Source organism: Bombina bombina, chromosome 8 (assembly GCF_027579735.1).
Source record: "Bombina bombina isolate aBomBom1 chromosome 8, aBomBom1.pri, whole genome shotgun sequence".
Lineage (NCBI taxonomy): Eukaryota > Metazoa > Chordata > Amphibia > Anura > Bombinatoridae > Bombina > Bombina bombina.
Window position 1 is genome coordinate 230,895,356 of NC_069506.1, and position 20,787 is coordinate 230,916,142.

Below are 20,787 nucleotides of genomic sequence, written 5' to 3' on the forward strand. Positions count from 1 at the left end.
TTGGTTAGATATAATTACAAGTATTACCAGCTTATAGTAACAATGAAGATTCCCATTTACTGGAATGTGATCTAGTCTCTGTGTATTTGGGTGATCCATTACATTATTTTCCTTAAAGGAATATACAAGACAATTTTTTTTCTTTTCATGATTCAGATAGAGCATGCAATTTTAAGCAACTTTCTAATTTACACTGATTATCAATTTTTCTTTGTTCTCTTGGTATGCTTTGTTGAATGAGCAGCAATGCACTACTGGTTGCTGACTAAACACATGGGTGAGCCAATGACAATCGGTATACATATGCAGCCACCGTTCAGCAGCTAGAACCTAGGTTCTTTTTTTTGCTCCGGAGCTTTCCTAAATAAACCTTTCAGCAAAGGATAACAAGAGAAGGACGCTAATTAAATCATACAAGTACATTGGAACGTTGTTTAATATTTTGTTCTCTATCTGAATCATGAAATAATTTTTTTTGGAGGTTTCATGTCCCTTTAACCGTTTAACATTGACATCCAGAGCTGTATATTTTTAAGCCTTTCTCACATCTTTTGTTTGTTCTGTATAAATGCCACAATCCTATCTAGTTGTGTTTTAAGGATTCACCCTTGAGCTAAATTGATGACTCTGTAGTTCTCGTGTGTTTATGCATTATTAATTTTTTATAGTTATTTTATATGTAATCTCGATGAAAAGAAAATATAAAGAAAAGGCCTCACAACCCTTTTGACTTGCATATGCATAGTTTTATGTGCACAAGCTGGTTAATAAAGTGTTCTGCAGTATGCTCATACATAACCCTATATACTTTTCTATTTACAATATGAATGCTTTTGACATTTACACTATGTAAAATAGTCATTTACAGACTTTACTACAGAATCTGTTATGTAGTAAACAAGTTTTTTTTTTTTGCATTAGCCCTACAAAAAGCATAGTCTATACCGAATAAGCTTCCCTGATGTTAACAATTTAACTGCCAGAGAGGTTTCCATCACATTGTTGTACTGTGACCTGCTCCCAGAGGTTACACAAATAATCACTACTCCCTGTATGGATACTGCTGCATGGCAACATAGATTTGTTGTAGTATTTAGTTAAAATTAAAGTTTCGGAAGCAATGTTCAACACTGTTAATTTGCCCTTTTGACTCTTGACAAACAGACTTGACATTTGGGTCGCACAATTGTATGCTTATAAAACAATACCCTGCACAGCCTTTTTTAGCTGACCTTTTCCTGGACTGTTATCACAGCTTTCTTTCTTTCTTTCTTTCTTTCTTTCTTTCTTTCTTTCTTTCTTTCTTTCTTTCTTTCTTTCTTTCTTTCTTTCTTTCTTTCTTTCTTTCTTTCTTTCTTTCTTTCTTTCTTTCTTTCTTTCTTTCTTTCTTTCTTTTCTTTCATTTCTCTTCCTTCCTTTCCTTTCTTTTCCTCTCTTTTCTTTCCTTTATTTTTCCTTTCCTTTCTTTCTTTGCTTTCTTTCTTTTATTTCCTCTCTTTTTCTTTTTATCTTTCCTTTCTTTTACTTTCTTTCTTTCCTTTTTTCTTTCCTTTTCTTTCTTTTCTTATACAAACCATTTTACCTACGGCCCCTTTACTGCTAGCGCTGTGGCTTTGCACAAACATATCTCCATCCATCTGCAGTCAACTTGATGAAACCAAGTGTGCAGCCTCACCCATGCACCTGCTTTTCCTTCCATTAGACTATGTGGCCATACACTTCTCCATTTAGTATTCCTTACTTTGTTTTTGTAACTTGTTCCACTAGCTTTACATTGTTTAAAATAAATAAATAAATAAAATAATGATTTATTACAAGTGTGCAGGAGTGTAGGTTAATATTCCACCACTAGATGACCTTTATAATCTTGGTATACTCATCAGCTTTTATGTGTTTTGTATATAAAATATATTCTATCGGATAACATATCTCACAACAAATATTTGCCAGTCCACAATATGTTTTTAGATATCTGCATTGGAGTGAGATGTTATGTTAGTTTTTTCTTATCAATTATTTTAATGAATAATATCTTGCTACCTCTGTTTAAAGTTCTGTATGCAGATCTATCAGGCAATGCATAGAATTGATTTACAGCATTTGTTGTCAGCCACATTTTTTCTTTTTTTAAATCAACTTACAATTTTTTTTGTGTGCAAAATAATAAAGTTCTTTACCTCTCACAGGAGGCAAAAAGAGTTGCCAAAGAGATGACGCATCGTTCAGAACCAAATCAGAACAAAGTAAAGGAGGAAACAGCTGTAACCACATCAGCAGTCACAATGCAGCCACATCAAGTCACGATGGAGCCTGCTGGGGATCCTGTGAGTTGGTGCACCCCATACTGAACAATTTTATGTAACAATGAAAATCAAACATGGCTGCTTATTTACACACTGCATGTCCTGCTGTTTTATCATACAGTAACAGGTCTCTGGTGCTTAGTACTACTGATGGCAATATCTACTGCTGATGCATACTTCAGACTTACACCTACAGTAACATATATGTGATGTGTAGTATTAATTACAGTGCACCAACTGCAATTGGTTTCACAAGAGAGCTCTTGTGCATTGTTAAATGTTGCCATGCGATGCTTCATCGCAACTGGCGATTGTAGGTAGATAGGTTGTCTATTTGAGAATTCGTACGCCTGCAATCTTGATAAATGATCTCTTATGTATCAGTTAGATAGGAATATAGATTTTGACAGCAGATGTTAATCAAAAGGCTCATCTAGTTGTGCTTAGTTAAAGTGAATGTAAATTTTGATGCTAAAGTGCACGGTTTTTAAAAAATCGATTAAAAACAGGGACACTTTAATTCATCAAAATTTACATTTCACTCATGTTGTGAAAAAATTCTTACCTTTTAATCTTGACAGCCGCTCCAGCTTCCTCCGCCTGTCGCAAAGGCTCCTGGGTCTAAAATGAGGAATCCGGCTTTTTCCAATCACGGCATTGAATCAGACACTGATTCCCCTGTTGGGGGGAGCCGTGATTGGAGGATAACCCATCCATCATTCCTGATGTCAGAAATGGCTTGTGACGACCGGGGGAAGCTGGAGCGGCTGTCAAGTTTAAAAGGTAAGTATTTTTTCACGACGAGTGAAATGTAAACTTTGATGAAAAAAACCAGGCACTTTTGCATCAAAATTTACATTCACTTTAATGCTTTAAGCCTAATTTAAAACCCCATTCCTATATGCCTCTTGTCTTTTTTCTATGTCAGAGGGCTATGCTGTTTGCATTTTTTTCCCATTCCTGAAACTTCCATTTTTGCTTTATATGTTGTTTTTCTCTTACATTCAAGATGTCTCAATCTGATCCTGACTCAGAAATCACTGTTGGAACCCTTCTGCATGATAACAGTTCTACCAAAGCTAAGTGCATTTGTTGTAAACTTGTGGAGATTATATCTCCAGCTGTGGTTTGTAATAGTTGTCATGATAAACTTTTACATGCAGATAATGTGTCCATCAGTAATATTAATAGCCTATTGCTGTTCCTTCAACATCTAATGTACAAGATATACCTGTGAATTTAAAATAATTTATTGCTGGTTCTATTCAGAAGGCTTTGTCTGCCATCCTGCCTTCTAATAAACGTAAAAGGTCTTTTAAAACTTCTCATAAAGTTGATGAAATTTCAAATGACCGACAACATACTTAATTATCCTCCTCTGATGAGGATCTATCTGTTTCAGAAGATCCTTCCTCAGATATTGACACTGACAAATATACTTATTTATTTAAAATGGAGTATATGGAGTATATTCGTTCTTTGTTAAAAGAAGTGTTGATTACATTGGATATTGAGGAAACTAGTCCTCTTGATATTAAAACTAGTAGACATTTAAATTCTGTTTATAAACCTCCTGTGGTTACTCCAGAGGTTTTTCCAGTTCCTGATGCTTTTTCTGATATGATTTCTAAGGAATGGAATAGTCCTGGTACTTCTTTTATTCCTTCTTCAAGGTTTAAAAAATGGTATCCTTTGCCAGCAGTTACATTGGAGTTTTGGGAAAAGATCCCCAAAGTTGATGGGGCTATCTCTACTCTTTCTAAACGTACTACTATTCCTATGGAAGATAGTACTTATTTTAAAGATCCTTTAGATAGGAAACGTGAATCCTATCTAAGGAAAGCCTATTTGTATTCAGGTCATCTTCTCAGGCCTGCAATTTCTTTGGCTGATGTTGCAGCTGCATCAACTTTTTGGTTGGAAAATTTAGCGCAACAAGAATTGGATTCTGATTTGTCTAGCATTGTTCACATTTTATTTGTGATGCCATTTTTGATGTCATCAAAATTGATGTTAAATCTATGTCTTTAGCTATTTTAGCTAGAAGAGCTTTGTGGCTTAAATCTTGGAATGCTGACATGACTTCTAAGTCCAGATTGCTATCTTTTGAAGTTATTTGGTTCTCAGTTGGATTCGATTATTTCAACTGTCACTGGAGGGAAGGGAGTTTTTTTTTTGCCTCAGGATAAAGACCTAAGGGTAAATCTAAAGCTTCTAACCATTTTCGTTCCTTTCGGCAAAATAAGGAACAGAAACCTAATCCTTCCCCCAAGGAATCTGTTTCCAATTGGAAACCTTCTTCAAATTGGAATAAATCCAAGCCATTTAAGAAACCAAAGCCAGCCCCCAAGTCCATATGAAGGTGCGGCCCTCATTCCAGCTCAGCTGGTAGGGGGCAGATTAAGATTTTTCAAGGATGTTTGGATAAATTCTGTTCAAACTTAATGGATTCTGAGTATTGTCTCTCAGGGGTACCGAATAGGATTCAGAGTAAGACCTCCTGTGAAAAGATATTTTCTCTCACGCATCCCAGCAAATCTAGAAAAGGCTCAGACTTTCCTGAAGTGTGTTTCAGATCTGTAGTTTTCAGGGGTAATCATGCCAGTTCCGTTTCAGGAACAGGGTCTGGGGTTTTATTCAAATCTATTCATTGCCCCAAAGAAAGAAAATTCATTCAGACCAGTTCTGGATCTGAAAATTTTGAATCGTTATGTAAGAGTACCAACTTTCAAAATGGTGACTATAAGGACAATTCTGCCTTTTGTTCAGCAAGGACATTATATGTCCACAATAGACTTGCAGAATGCATATCTTCATATTCCAATTCATCCAGATCATTATCAATTTCTGAGATTCTCTTTTCTAGACAATTCAGGAGAAGAGATGTCGGAAATCCAAAAGAGGTGCGCTTGTGACAGCAAACAGATGGAAGGGAGAGTCAGTGGTAAGGCCACACTCTTGGTAGATAAATGAATCCTAAAAGACCAGTGGAGGACAAAAAGAGGCGCCACATCGAGTAGTATAGTCTAAAACATCCAGTGGTAAGAGGACCCAGATCCTCTAGCAGTGGGAACTCACCAGATACAGCGGCACAACTGGAGTGCCGTACAAGGCAGCACGGGACCCACACAGTCGCCCGTAAGACTCAGGTGTCAGGAAGCGTCTGACGTAAAGACAGGTGACCGGATGAGTCAATCGAATGCAGACAAGTGGAGACAGCAGTCTCAATAATAAAAGAACAGGAGCAGGGATAGTGCAAAAGTGTAATCTTTATTTGTTACACTGGGAATAGCGACACGTTTCTCAGCAACAGATAATGCTTTTTCATCAGGCTAGATACCTAGATATCTAGCCTGATGAAACAGCATTATCTGTTGCTGAGAAACGCGTCGCTATTCCCAGTGTAACAAATAAAGATTACACTTTTGCACTATCTCTGCTCCTGTTCTTTTATTATCGAGTCTGCTGTCTCCACTTGGCTGCATCCCTTATTGGCTTCATCCGATTGGCTCATATGGTCACCTGTCTCACGTCGGACGCTTCATGACGCCTCTCTGATTCTTATGGGCGACTGTGTGGGTCCCGTGCTGCCTTGTATGGCACTCCGGTTGTGCCGCTGTATCTGGTGAGTTGCCACTGCTAGAGGCTCTGGGTCCTCTTACCGCTGGATGTTTTAGACTATACTACTCGATGTGGCGCCTCTTTTTGTCCTCCACAGGTCTTTTTTCTTTTCTAGACAAGCATTACCAATTTGTTGCTCTTACTTTTGGCCTAGCGACAGCTCTAAGAATCTTTTCAAAGGTTCTCGGTGCCCTACTCTCTGTAATCAGAGAGCTGGGTATTGCAGTGTTTCCTTATTTGGACGATATCTTGGTACTAGCTCAGTCTTTACGTTCTGCAGAATCTCACACAAATCAACCAGTGTTGGAGGATCAATTGGTTGGAGGATCAATTTTCCAAAAAGTTCTTTGATTCCTCAGACAAAGGTCACCTTTTTAGGTTTCCAGATAGATTGTGTCCATGACTCTGTCTCTAACAGACAAGAGACGTTTATAATTGGTTGGAGCCTGTCGGAACCTTCAGTCTCAGTCATTCCCTTTAGTAGCTATGTGCATGGAAATTTTAGGTCTCATGACTACAGCATCGGACGTGATCCCCTTTGCTCATTTTCACATGAGACCTCTTCAGCTTTGTATGCTGAACCAATGGTGCAGGGATGATACAAGGATATCACAATTAATATACTTAAATCCCAATGTTCGACTATCTCTGACTTGGTGGTTAGATCACCATCGTATAGTTCTAGGGGCCTCTTTTGTTTGTCCAACCTGGACTGTGATCACAACAGATGCGAGTCTTTCAGGTTGGGGAGCTGTTTGGGGATCTCTGACAGCACAAGGGGTTTGTAAATCTCAATAGGCGAGACTACCAATCAATATTTTGGAACTCTATGCGATTTTCAGGGCTCTTCAGATTTGGCCTCTGTTGAAGAGAGAACCGTTCATTTGTTTTTAGACAGACAATATCACAACTGTGGCATATGTTAATCATCAGGGTGGGACTCGCAGTCCCCAAGCTATGAAATAAGTATCTTGGATACTTGCTTGGGCAGAATCCAGCTCCTGTCTAATTTCTGCGGTTCATATCCCAGGTATAGACAATTGGGAGGCGGATTATCTCAGCCGTCAGACTTTACATAGGGGGGAGTAGTCCTTCCATCCAGATGTGTTTTCTCAGGTTGTTCAGATGTGGGGTCTTCCTGAAATAGATCGGATGGCTTTTCATCTAAACAAGAAACTTCCCAGGTACCTGTCCAGGTCCAGGGATCCTCAGATGGAAGCAGTGGATGCGTTGACACTTCCTTGGTGTTATCAACCTGCTTATATTTTCCCACCTCTAGTTCTTCTTCCCAGAGTGATCTCCAAAATCATCATGGAGCAATCATTTGTGTTGCTGGTGGCTCCAGCATGGCCCCACAGGTTTTGGTATGCGGATCTTGTTCGGACCAGTTGCCAACTTTGGCCACTTCCATTAAGGCCGGACCTTCTGTCTCAAGGTCCGTTTTTCCATCAGGATCTCAAATCATTAAATTTGAAGGTATGGAAATTGAACGCCTAGTGCTTAGTCATAGAGGTATCTCTGACTCAGTGATTAATACTTTGTTACAAGCTCATAAATCTGTTTCTAGAAAGATTTATTATCGAGTTTGGAAGATTTATATTTCATGGTGGTCTTCTCATAAATTCTCTTGGCATTCCTTCAGAATTCCTAGAATTTTACAGTTTCTTCAGGATGGTTTGGATAAGGGTTTGTCTGCAAGTTCCTTGAGGAGACATAACATAATTTATGCTTACCTGATAAATTCCTTTCTTCTGTAGTGTGATCAGTCCACGGGTCATCATTACTTCTGGGATATTACTCCTCCCCAACAGGAAGTGCAAGAGGATTCACCCAGCAGAGCTGCATATAGCTCCTCCCCTCTACGTCACTCCCAGTCATTCGACCAAGGACCAACGAGAAAGGAAAAGCCAAGGGTGAAGTGGTGACTGGAGTATAAATTAAAAAATATTTACCTGCCTTAAAAACAGGGCGGGCCGTGGACTGATCACACAACAGAAGAAAGGAATTTATCAGGTAAGCATAAATTATGTTTTCTTCTGTTAAGTGTGATCAGTCCACGGGTCATCATTACTTCTGGGATACCAATACCAAAGCAAAAGTACACGGATGACGGGAGGGATAGGCAGGCTCTTTATACAGAAGGAACCACTACCTGAAGAACCTTTCTCCCAAAAATAGCCTCAGAGGAAGCAAAAGTGTCAAATTTGTAAAATTTGGAAAAAGTATGAAGCGAAGACCAAGTTGCAGCCTTGCAAATCTGTTCAACAGAGGCCTCATTCTTGAAGGCCCAAGTGGAAGCCACAGCTCTAGTAGAATGAGCTGTAATTCTTTCAGGAGGCTGCTGTCCAGCAGTCTCATAAGCTAAACGAATTATGCTACGAAGCCAAAAAGAAAGAGAGGTAGCGGAAGCTTTTTGACCTCTCCTCTGCCCAGAGTAAATGACAAACAGAGAAGACGTTTGTCGAAATTCCTTAGTTGCCTGTAAGTAAAATTTTAGAGCACGGACTACATCCAGGTTGTGCAGTAGACGTTCCTTCTTTGAAGAAGGATTTGGGCATAAAGAAGGAACAACAATCTCTTGATTGATATTCCTGTTAGTAACTACCTTAGGTAAGAACCCAGGTTTAGTACGCAGGACTACCTTATCCGAATGAAAAATCAAATAAGGAGAATCACAATGTAAGGCTGATAATTCAGAGACTCTTCGAGCCGAGGAAATAGCCATTAAAAATAGAACTTTCCAAGATAACAACTTTATATCAATGGAATGAAGGGGTTCAAACGGAACGCCCTGTAAAACATTAAGAACAAGGTTTAAACTCCATGGTGGAGCAACAGTTTTAAACACAGGCTTAATTCTGGCCAAAGCCTGACAAAAAGCCTGGACGTCAGGAACTTCTGACAGACGTTTGTGTAACAGAATGGACAGAGCTGAGATCTGTCCCTTTAATGAACTAGCAGATAAACCCTTTTCTAAACCTTCTTGTAGAAAAGACAATATCCTAGGAATCCTAACCTTACTCCAAGAGTAACCTTTGGATTCACACCAATATAGGTATTTACGCCATATCTTATGGTAAATCTTTCTGGTAACAGGTTTCCTAGCCTGTATTAAGGTATCAATAACTGACTCAGAAAATCCACGTCTTGATAAAATCAAGCGTTCAATTTCCAAGCAGTCAGCTTCAGAGAAGTTAGATTTTGATGTTTGAAGGGACCCTGTATCAGAAGGTCCTGTTTCAGAGGTAGAGACTAAGGTGGACAGGATGACATGTCCACCAGGTCTGCATACCAAGTCCTGCGTGGCCACGCAGGTGCTATTAGAATCACTGATGCTCTCTCTTGTTTGATTCTGGCAATCAAACGAGGAAGCAACGGGAAGGGTGGAAACACGTAAGCCATCCTGAAGTCCCAAGGTGCTGTCAGAGCATCTATCAGGACTGCTCCTGGATCCCTGGATCTGGACCCGTAACGAGGAAGCTTGGCGTTCTGTCGAGACGCCATGAGATCTATCTCTGGTTTGCCCCAACGTCGAAGTATTTGGGCAAAGACCTCCGGATGAAGTTCCCACTCCCCCGGATGAAAAGTCTGACGACTTAAGAAATCCGCCTCCCAGTTCTCCACTCCCGGGATGTGGATTGCTGACAGGTGGCAAGAGTGAGACTCTGCCCAGCAAATTATCTTTGATACTTCCATCATAGCTAGGGAGCTTCTTGTCCCTCCCTGATGGTTGATGTAAGCTACAGTCGTGATGTTGTCCGACTGAAACCTGATGAACCCCCGAGTTGTCAACTGGGGCCAAGCCAGGAGGGCATTGAGAACTGCTCTCAATTCCAGAATGTTTATTGGCAGGAGACTCTCCTCCTGACTCCATTGTCCCTGAGCCTTCAGAGAATTCCAGACGGCACCCCAACCTAGAAGGCTGGCGTCTGTTGTTACAATTGTCCAGTCTGGTCTGCTGAATGGCATCCCCCTGGACAGATGTGGCCGAGAAAGCCACCATAGAAGAGAATTTCTGGTCTCTTGATCCAGATTCAGAGAAGGGGATAAGTCTGAGTAATCCCCATTCCACTGACTTAGCATGCACAGTTGCAGTGGTCTGAGGTGTAAGCGTGCAAAGGGTACTATGTCCATTGCCGCTACCATTAAGCCGATTACCTCCATGCATTGAGCCACTGACGGGTGTTGAATGGAATGAAGGGTGCGGCAAGCACTTTGAAGTCTTGTTAGCCTGTCCTCTGTCAGGTAAATCTTCATTTCTACAGAATCTATAAGAGTCCCCAGGAAGGGAACTCTTGTGAGTGGAACGAGTGAACTTTTCTTTTCGTTCACCTTCCATCCATGTGACCTTAGAAATGCCAGCACTAACTCTGTATGAGACTTGGCAGTTTGAAAGCTTGAAGCTTGTATCAGAATGTCGTCTAGGTATGGAGCTACCGAGATTCCCCGCGGTCTTAGTACCGCCAGAAGAGCACCCAGAACCTTTGTGAAGATTCTTGGAGCTGTAGCCAATCCGAATGGAAGAGCCACAAACTGGTAATGCCTGTCTAGGAAGGCAAACCTTAGGTACCGATAATGATCTTTGTGAATCGGTATGTGAAGGTAAGCATCTTTTAAATCTACAGTGGTCATGTATTGACCCTCTTGGATCATAGGTAAAATTGTCCGAATAGTCTCCATCTTGAACGATGGAACTCTTAGGAATTTGTTTAGGATCTTTAAGTCCAGGATTGGTCTGAAAGTTCCCTCTTTTTTGGGAACCACAAATAGATTTGAGTAAAACCCCTGTCCCTGTTCCGATCGTGGAACTGGATGGATTACTCCCATTAACAAGAGCTCTTGTACGCAGCGTAGAAACGCCTCTTTCTTTGTCTGGATTGTTGACAATCTTGACAGATGAAATCTCTCTCTTGGAGGAGAGTATTTGAAGTCCAGAAGGTATCCCTGAGATATTATCTCTAGCGCCCAGGGATCCTGAACATCTCTTGCCCAAGCCTGGGCGAAGAGAGAAAGTCTGCCCCCCACTAGATCCGATCCCGGATCGGGGGCCCTCAATTCATGCTGTTTTAGGGGCAGCAGCAGGTTTCCTAGTCTGCTTGCCCTTGTTCCAGGACTGGTTAGGTTTCCAGCCTTGTCTGTAGCGAGCAACAGCTCCTTCCTGTTTTGGTGCAGAGGAAGTTGATGCTGCTCCTGCTTTGAAATTACGAAAGGAACGAAAATTAGACTGTCTAGTCTTGGCTTTGGCTTTGTCCTGAGGCAGGGCATGGCCTTTACCTCCTGTAATGTCAGCGATAATCTCTTTCAACCCGGGCCCGAATAAGGTCTGCCCTTTGAAAGGTATATTAAGCAATTTAGACTTAGAAGTAACATCAGCTGACCAGGATTTTAGCCACAGCGCCCTGCGTGCCTGAATGGCGAATCCTGAATTCTTCGCCGTAAGTTTAGTAAGATGTACTACGGCCTCCGAAATGAATGAATTAGATAGTTTAAGGACTCTAAGCCTGTCCGTAATGTCGTCCAGAGTAGCTGAACCAATGTTCTCTTCCAGAGACTCAATCCAGAATGCCGCTGCAGCCGTGATCGGCGCAATGCATGCAAGGGGTTGCAATATAAAACCTTGTTGAACAAACATTTTCTTAAGGTAACCCTCTAACTTTTTATCCATTGGATCTGAAAAAGCACAGCTATCCTCCACCGGGATAGTGGTACGCTTAGCTAAGGTAGAAACTGCTCCCTCCACCTTAGGGACCGTTTGCCATAAGTCCCTTGTGGTGGCGTCTATTGGAAACATTTTTCTAAATATCGGAGGGGGTGAGAACGGCACACCGGGTCTATCCCACTCCTTAGTAACAATTTCAGTAAGTCTCTTAGGTATAGGAAAAACCTCAGTACTCGTCGGTACCGCAAAATATTTATCCAACCTACACATTTTCTCTGGTATTGCAACTGTGTTACAATCATTCAGAGCCGCTAACACCTCCCCTAGTAATACACGGAGGTTTTCCAGTTTAAATTTAAAATTTGAAATATCTGAATCCAGTCTGTTTGGATCAGAACCGTCACCCACAGAATGAAGTTCTCCGTCCTCATGTTCTGCCACCTGTGACGCAGTGTCTGACATGGCCCTAATATTATCAGCGCACTCTGTTCTCACCCCAGAGTGATCACGCTTACCTCTTAGTTCTGGTAATTTAGCCAAAACCTCAGTCATAACAGTAGCCATATCCTGTAATGTGATTTGTAATGGCCGCCCAGATGTACTCGGCGCTACAATATCACGCACCTCCCTCTGAGCGGGAGATGTAGGTACTGACACGTGAGGCGAGTTAGTCGGCATAACTCTCCCCTCGTTGTTTGGTGAAATTTGTTCAATTTGTACAGATTGACTTTTATTTAAAGTAGCATCAATACAGTTAGTACATAAATTTCTATTGGGCTCCACTTTGGCATTGCAACAAATGACACAGGTATCATCCTCTGAATCAGACATGTTTAACACACTAGCAAATAAACTTGCAACTTGGAAATACAATTCAATTAGAATAATATTAAAACGTACTGTGCCTTTAAGAAGCACAGAAGATCTATGACAGTTGAAAATTAATAAATTGAAACAGTTATAGCCTCAATCCTTGTAAACAACACAACTTTAGCAAAGGTTTAATCCCATTAGCAAAGATAACAAATTCTGAAAGCAGGAAACAAATTACAGAATAAACGTTTTTTTATCTCAGTCAAACTATAATTCTCACAGCTCTGCTGAGAGAAATTACCTCCCTCAAAATAAGTTTTGAAGACCCCTGAGTTCTGTAGAGATGAACCGGATCAAACAGGGAATACAATGAGTTGCTGACTGAAATATTTGATGCATAGTAAAAGCGCCAAAAAACGGCCCCTCCCCCTCACACACAGCAGTGAGGGAGAACAGAAACTGTCAGAAAAACAGATTAAGCAACTGCCAAGTGGAAAAATAGTGCCCAAACATTTATTCACACAGTACCTCAGCAAATGAAAACGATTTTACATTCCAGCAAAAACGTTAAACATAATCTCTAGTTATTAAACAGCTTTATGTATTTCTTACAGTGTAATTCTAGTGAAGTACCATTCCCCAGAATACTGAAGTGTAAAGTATACATACATGACATTATATCGGTATGGCAGGATTTTCTCATCAATTCCATTGTCAGAAAATAAAAACTGCTACATACCTCTATGCAGATTCATCTGCCCGCTGTCCCCTGATCTGAAGTTTACCTCACTCCTCAGATGGCCGAGAACAGCAATATGATCTTAACTACTCCGGCTAAAATCATAGCAAAACTCTGGTAGATTCTTCTTCAAACTCTGCCAGAGAGGTAATAACACACTCCGGTGCTATTTTAAAATAACAAACTTTTGATTGAAGATATAAAACTAAATATAATCACCATAGTCCTCTCACACATCCTATCTAGTCGTTGGGTGCAAGAGAATGACTGGGAGTGACGTAGAGGGGAGGAGCTATATGCAGCTCTGCTGGGTGAATCCTCTTGCACTTCCTGTTGGGGAGGAGTAATATCCCAGAAGTAATGATGACCCGTGGACTGATCACACTTAACAGAAGAAATTTCTGCTCTTTCTGTTTTATTTCACAGAAAGATTGCTAAACTTCCTGATATTCACTGTGTTGTGCAGGCTTGGTTCATATCAAGCCTGTCATTAAATCAATCTCTCCTCCTTGGAGTCTTAATTTGGTTTTGAAGGCTTTGACCCTATGCATTCTTTTCTTACCTAAGGTTGTGAATTCTAACAACATTAATAGAGAAATTGCTGTACCTTCCTTGTGTCCTAATCCTAAGAATTCTTTGGAGAGATCCTTACATTCTTTGGATGTGGTAAGAGCTTTGAAATATTTTATTGAAGCTACTAAAGATTTCAGGAAGACTTCTAGTCTATTTGTTATCTTTTCTGGTTCTAGGAAAGGTCAGACGGCTTCTGCTGTTTCCTTGGCTTCGTGGTTAAAGCTTTTAATTCATAAAGCTTTTAATTCATCAAGCTTATTTGGAGTCGGGTCAAGCCCCGCCTCAGAGAATCACAGCTCATTCTACTAGATCAGTCTCCACTTCATGGGCTTTTAAGAATGAAGCTTCAGTTGATCAGATTTGCAAAGCAGCAACTTGGTTTTCTTTGCATACATTTACTAAATTCTACCGTTTTTGATGTATTTGGTTCTTCAGAAGCAGTTTTTGGTAGAAAAGTTCTTCAGGCAGCTGTTTCAGTTTGATTCTTCTGTTTATGTTTCAAGTTTTTCTTTTCATTTATGAGAATAAACTTATATTTTGGGTTGTGGATTATTTTTTTTCAGTGGAAAATGGCTTTTTTATTTTATCCCTACCTCTCTAGTGACTCTTGCGTGGAGTTACAAATCTTGGGTATTGCTATCCCATACGTCAATAGCTCATGGACTCTTGCCAATTACATGAAAGAAAACATAATTTATGTAAGAACTTACCTGATAAATTCATTTCTTTCATATTGGCAAGAGTCCATTAGGCCCACCCTTTTTATGGTGGTTATGATTTTTTTGTATAAAGCACAATTATTTCCAAATTCCTTTGTTGATGCTTTTTACTCCTTTCTTTATCACCCCACTACTTGGCTATTCGTTAAACTGAATTGTGTGTGTGGTGAGGGGTGTATTTATAGGCATTTTGAGGTTTGGGAAACTTTGCTCCTCCTGGTAGGATTGTATAACCCATAAGTCACTAGCTCATGGACTCTTGCCAATATGAAAGAAATGAATTTATCAGGTAAGTTCTTACATAAATTTTGTGTGATATATATATAAAGCAAAACAAGCAGGAACTGATGTGCCATTTTGCTGAAGAAGCAGGTTTTCTTCAAGTATAAACTTGCAAAACAGTTTAGGCAGTGAGACGTGTACTGGCACATTTTGCGCATTCGCACGTGTGTGTGTGTGTATATATATATGTGTGTGTGTGTATATGTATATATATATATATATATATATATATATATATATATATATATATATATATATATATATATATATACACATACACACACACACACACACACACACAGTATATATATATATATATATATATATATATATATATATATACATATACATTCATCTAGAAGTTGTCACATCAACTAATCTAGCTGTATGACTGTTTCCCCAGGTGAAAGCACTCTCTGTGCCCCGTACCCCTTCACCCTTTGACCTGCGGGCATACCTGGAGGCATCAGGTCACAGCGTGGAGACCTGCCCGCATGTGAAAGTGAGTTCCATGTGCTGCAAAGGGTATCTGGTGAAGATGGGTGGTCGGATAAAGACCTGGAAAAAGCGATGGTTTGTTTTTGATCGACAGAAGAGAAGACTGGCGTATTATTCAGGTAGCTACTAAAAGATTCTTTCTTCTGTATAAGCAAATTTTAAATTTTGTGTTTACATATTTTTCCACTTACATCCCATTAATGTCTGCCTTTCCCTATAGATAAAGAAGAACAGAAACTAAAAGGAGTTATATATTTCCAGGCCATAGAGGAAGTGTATTATGATCACCTACGTAGTGCTTCTAAGGTGAGTCTTTGTTTAAAAAAAAAAAAAAAAAAAATTTTGAAAAGTGAGTAAAATTAAATGCTCCCAATTATCCATTTTACCTGCTGGAGTGTATTATTATTATTATTATTTTTATATATAAATAGCTTTATTACCTTTATTTTGTCATTTGGAATAGCTGATTTTGCCTGTTGAAAGAACATTTCAGTACTGCAGTATTTACTATAGAAAAGCTATGTAAACTGAGGCAGCAGAAGAAATCACTCTCTCACTATGGGGAAAATGTCCATTTCAATTGCTATCTATTCTTTATTGGCCTTTTCTGTATATAGACAGAGATAAGGCATGAAAGTCTTTGTATACATAGAGAACGATAAGCTCAGCCAATTTGAGTAAACTGTTTTTTAATGAGAAAACACAGCTCTTGTATATACAAATTAAACCTGAATGAGCAATTTCACATGCAATTTATAGTTTCCAGCTAGTATAACCAGTCTTTGGAAAAACATTAAGGGGAAACCAATTTTATAGTACACGGTCCCTTTAAAATTGTAGCACTCCTTCCACACTACATGTAAGGCTTTAGTTTCACACAAAACCCAATAAAATGATTAACAAAACTCAGCTTTGAGAAATAACTCCTCCTCCTTTTGCCATGCTCGCTAATATAGAACATATGGAATACTACTGATGTTATTGGGGCAGGGCCTGGTTACTGGGGCTTGTCACAAATCTTCTGAACTGCTGTCTGCTTAATAAGTCTGCTTGGTTTGGAATTAATGGGACATTTAACATCCTGAGATTGCTGGTCTATAAGTTCTTATATAACTGTCCATGACTGGTATCAGCAAAGAAGATAACAAGCTTTTAAAGGGACATTGTACACTAGATTTTTATTTGCATAAATGTTTTGTAGATGATCCATTTATATAGCGCATCTGGTGTGTTTTTGTAAAAATGTATAGTTTTGCTTATTTTTAAATAACATGCTGATTTTCAGACTCCTAACCAAGCCCCAAAGTTTTAGATGCATACTGATGTATACAGACTTCAGACTGCTTCTGTCTGTGTAATGGGTCTTTTCATATGCAGGGAGGGGGGAGGTTCTGCTACTAGCCCCATTCAGTGGGTGCCCCAGGCTAATCTCATCAGGAGTGCTAAATTAGGAGCTTCTAGGTAAGTTTTTAAAAGGTTTTACACTGGATTTTTAAGTGCCGAAAATACGACTGACATCTCTCATTAGTTACTGGACAAAATATGGGTTTTAGTTTTAATAGTGATCTCAGTCAGTACATTCTTATAAAAATTAGGAGCACATTATTTTGCCTTCAGAATAAGATTACAGTTACATTTTTTTTACATTTTTATAGTTGTTTTGTATCGGTCAGAAATCTGGTAATGGGAGCATATGACTATTTGATATTTTCCATAGTTGTTAAAAAATGTTGCCATTTTAAAAAAAAATCTTTTTAATACTTTTTGTCTCTTGCAGAGTCCACATCCCAAGCTGACATTCTGTTTGAAGACCTTTGAACGTCTATTTTGCATGGTGGCACCAACTCCAGAAGCCATGAGGATATGGATGGATGTCATGGTGACCGCAGCGGAGGAAAACTCTCGGTACTAATTCCAGATTATCATATGGTGCTCAGAAAGGACACAAGGGAACCGGAATGTTTGAGAGAAAAAAAGTCTTAAAGAATAAAGACATTATATGAAAGGAAACTGGAAAGTGTGAAAGGTGGAGAATATTTAAGAAGAATTTTGAGAAATGTGAACTGAAACCCTTTTATAAGCAGCTTTATGATATAATACCAGATACTAATAATATGGACATTTAATTACCTAAACCATGCAATTAGTAATCTTTTTTTTTTTTTAAATACTCTGTATAGTTTTTAAAAGCTATGACTCCTTCAAAAAGGACAATTTTTAATTCCTAATATCTCTAGCAATAGTTAGGATGACAGTGTTTTTTGTTTGTGGGGCTAAAAGCCGTGCTGGACGGAAGAATTCTTTTTTGGATTATAATATGTTGGAGTCGATTAAGTTGTAAAATAATACCAAGGATTTCTTTATTTTGTGTGTTATAGTTCATTACAGCATCTGTCTATAATGTAAGTAATATTATTTTTTTTAACTGACACAGAATATTACGTGAATTTGTCAAGTGAGTATTTGTGACGTACGAAACCACCGCATTGTCAGGTTATCCAATGACATTGCGAGAAAAACAAAACAAAAAACTGGGATTTTTTGCTGGACGACTTATTATCCTCTACAATTCTGCAACAATTGGCTTCCCACCATGATGGGATAGAGATTATACATATTCACTTTTCTGCATATTGAGGATAACGTGTATTTATTAATGAAAACACCCAATTTACCCTGAAACTTGGCTGACTGAAAAATTACAATATATAGCAAATCTGTGACTGTTTTATATTTTTGCTGCTACAAAGGTTATCTACCATTAATTCTCTCTCTAGCTATTTTTTTATGTATTTTCCCTTAAAGCAGTTACTGTTTGCAATATGCTTAAAAATTTACACCACCAGCTGGAATCGGCAAGGCACATTTTATTATGAAGATGATACAGGTAAAATAATAATAATGTAGAGGAAACCATTTGCATCTGTATTTAAAATGTAAAAGAAAAAAACCGAAACGTTTAAAGATTCATCAAATGAGGATCAGAATAAAGTAATATTTTATTTGCTGCGTGCAGAATAGCTTACAGTATTTAAAGAACCTTGCACAGTTCATTAAATTAGCAATACAATTAATACAGTGTTCTGCCATAGATCTGCAGTTGGGAGACTTTGCATGATTATAATGTTGTTTTAATTTATCTGTTGCTTTTCTTTATTGCATATTCATTTCTCTGAATTCAGATATTTTCCAAATCCCATGGGTTTGTTAAGACATAGATCTTTATGCATTGCAGGTATACATGATCGCACGGTGGCTAGCACCATGATTTAACCCTTTGGCTGCCAGAGACGGTTGCAAACATTAAGCAACCTACTTTGACATTCATGGAGTTAAACAAAGTTTGCACACATTTCTGTGTTTTTAATATTAATGTTATTAATGTTTTGTTTGTGTACTTAATATCTTTATGCTTCCTCTTTTAAAGGGACAGTGCAGTCAAAATTAAACTTTCATGATTCAGATAGAGCATGCCATTTTAAGCATCTTTCCAGTCTCCTCCTAGTATCAACTTTTCTTGGTGTTCTTGGTATCCTTTGTTGAAGAGTAAATCTGGGTAGGCTCATAAGAAATCAGGAGCGTACATGTGTCTTTAGTACTCTATTGCAACATTGTTTGGAGCTTTGTTATACATTGTGCAAACACTGCTGCCATAGAGTATTAAAGACATGCGTATGATCCAGAGTTTTTTTTTGTGTGAGCCCACTCAGATTTACTCTTCAACAAAGGATATCAAGAAAATGAAATAATTTTGAGAATAAAAGTAAATTGTAAAGTTGTTGAAAGTTGTATGTTCTGTCTAAAGGATGAAAGTTTAATTTTTACTTTACTGTACCCTTTTTTAAGTCTGATACTCTGTTCCTGTGTGTATAAGTGTGATTTTATTTTTTTCAATTTTGTACATGTTGGGGATGTTTATCTTTGTGCTTTGTAATGGAGATGTGGGGTATTAATGTCTGTTACCAATGGAATATATTTTATTTATTGTATATAAATAAACATGGAATAACTTTTGTTTGTTGATCATTTTATGCTCACAAAGCCATCTGTGCACTTCTCTTATGGAATGTCTTGTTGTTGCAACCCAGATATGAGATCTTTCATTACAGTGAATTAGATTAATGTATTACTTCCCAATAAAGGGTAATGACTCTCACTCTAGCAACTAATGCTTTCTCTTACTACAATGTCTTTAAAAGAATATTAAACTCAAAGTTGAATTTCTAACAAAGAATAATTTTACTCAACGTGGAACATTTTGTCTTTAATCCCCTGCCGAACTGTTAAGCACATAATAGTCCCGCTTGTAAGCCACAGAGCAGGAAACAGCTGTTGAACCAGTTGGTAGTTACATGACCTGGCCCATCTTGGGCACTGGCACTGGATGTTGCAAGCAGGAATTTATCTATGTGTTTAACCCCTTTGCGGGGTGATGAACACACATTGTTTTACAGCATCACTGTGAGTAATGCAAAAATTAGATGACCTGACGAATTAGAGCAAATATTTCTCCAACATAGGTGTGTCCGGTCCACGGCGTCATCCTTACTTGTGGGATATTCTCTTCCCCAACAGGAAATGGCAAAGAGCCCAGCAAAGCTGGTCACATGATCCCTCCTAGGCTCCGCCTACCCCAGTCATTCTCTTTGCCGTTGTACAGGCAACATCTCCACGGAGATGGCTTAGAGTTTTTTAGTGTTTAACTGTAGTTTTTATTATTCAATCAAGAGTTTGTTATTTTGAAATAGTGCTGGTATGTACTATTTACTCAGAAACAGAAAAGAGATGAAGATTTCTGTTTGTATGAGGAAAATGATTTTAGCAACCGTCACTAAAATCCATGGCTGTTCCACACAGGACTGTTGAGAGCAATTAACTTCAGTTGGGGGAACAGTGAGCAGTCTCTTGCTGCTTGAGGTATGACACATTCTAACAAGACGATGTAATGCTGGAAGCTGTCATTTTCCCTCTGGGATCCGGTAAGCCATGTTTATTACGATTGTAAATAAGGGCTTCAAAAAGGGCTTATTAAGACTGTAGACTTTTTTTGGGCTAAATCGATTGATTATTAACACATATTTAGCCTTGAGGAATCATTTTATCTGGGTATTTTGATATAATAATATCGGCAGGCACTGTTTTAGACACCTTATTCTTTAGGGGCTTTCCCAAAGCATAGGCAGAGCCTCATTTTCGCGCCGGTGTTGCGCACTTGTTTTTGAGAGGCATGGCATGCAGTCGCATGTGAGAGGAGCTCTGATACTTAGAAAAGACTTTCTGAAGGCGTCATTTGGTATCGTATTCCCCTTGGGGCTTGGTTGGGTCTCAGCAAAGCAGATACCAGGGACTGTAAAGGGGTTAAAGTTCAAAACGGCTCCGGTTCCGTTATTTTAAGGGTTAAAGCTTCCAAATTTGGTGTGCAATACTTTTAAGGCTTTAAGACACTGTGGTGAAAATTTGGTAAATTTTGAACAATTCCTTCATGTTTTTTCGCATTTGCAGTAATAAAGTGTGTTCAGTTTAAAATTTAAAGTGACAGTAACGGTTTTATTTTAAAACGTTTTTTGTACTTGTTATCAA

General features: G+C 38.8%; 1 protein-coding gene across 1 annotated transcript in view; it reads left to right on the forward strand.

Moving 5' to 3' along the window:
* Positions 1-19,221, forward strand: part of PHLDB3 (pleckstrin homology like domain family B member 3) — a 147,092-nt gene extending 127,871 nt beyond the window's left edge. Inside the window, 4 exon segments of the mRNA XM_053691087.1 lie at positions 2,187-2,324; positions 15,113-15,326; positions 15,428-15,513; positions 16,985-19,221. Coding sequence (XP_053547062.1) covers positions 2,187-2,324; positions 15,113-15,326; positions 15,428-15,513; positions 16,985-17,119 — 573 coding nt within the window. The 3' untranslated portion in view covers positions 17,120-19,221.
* The last annotated feature ends 1,566 nt before the right edge of the window (positions 19,222-20,787 follow it).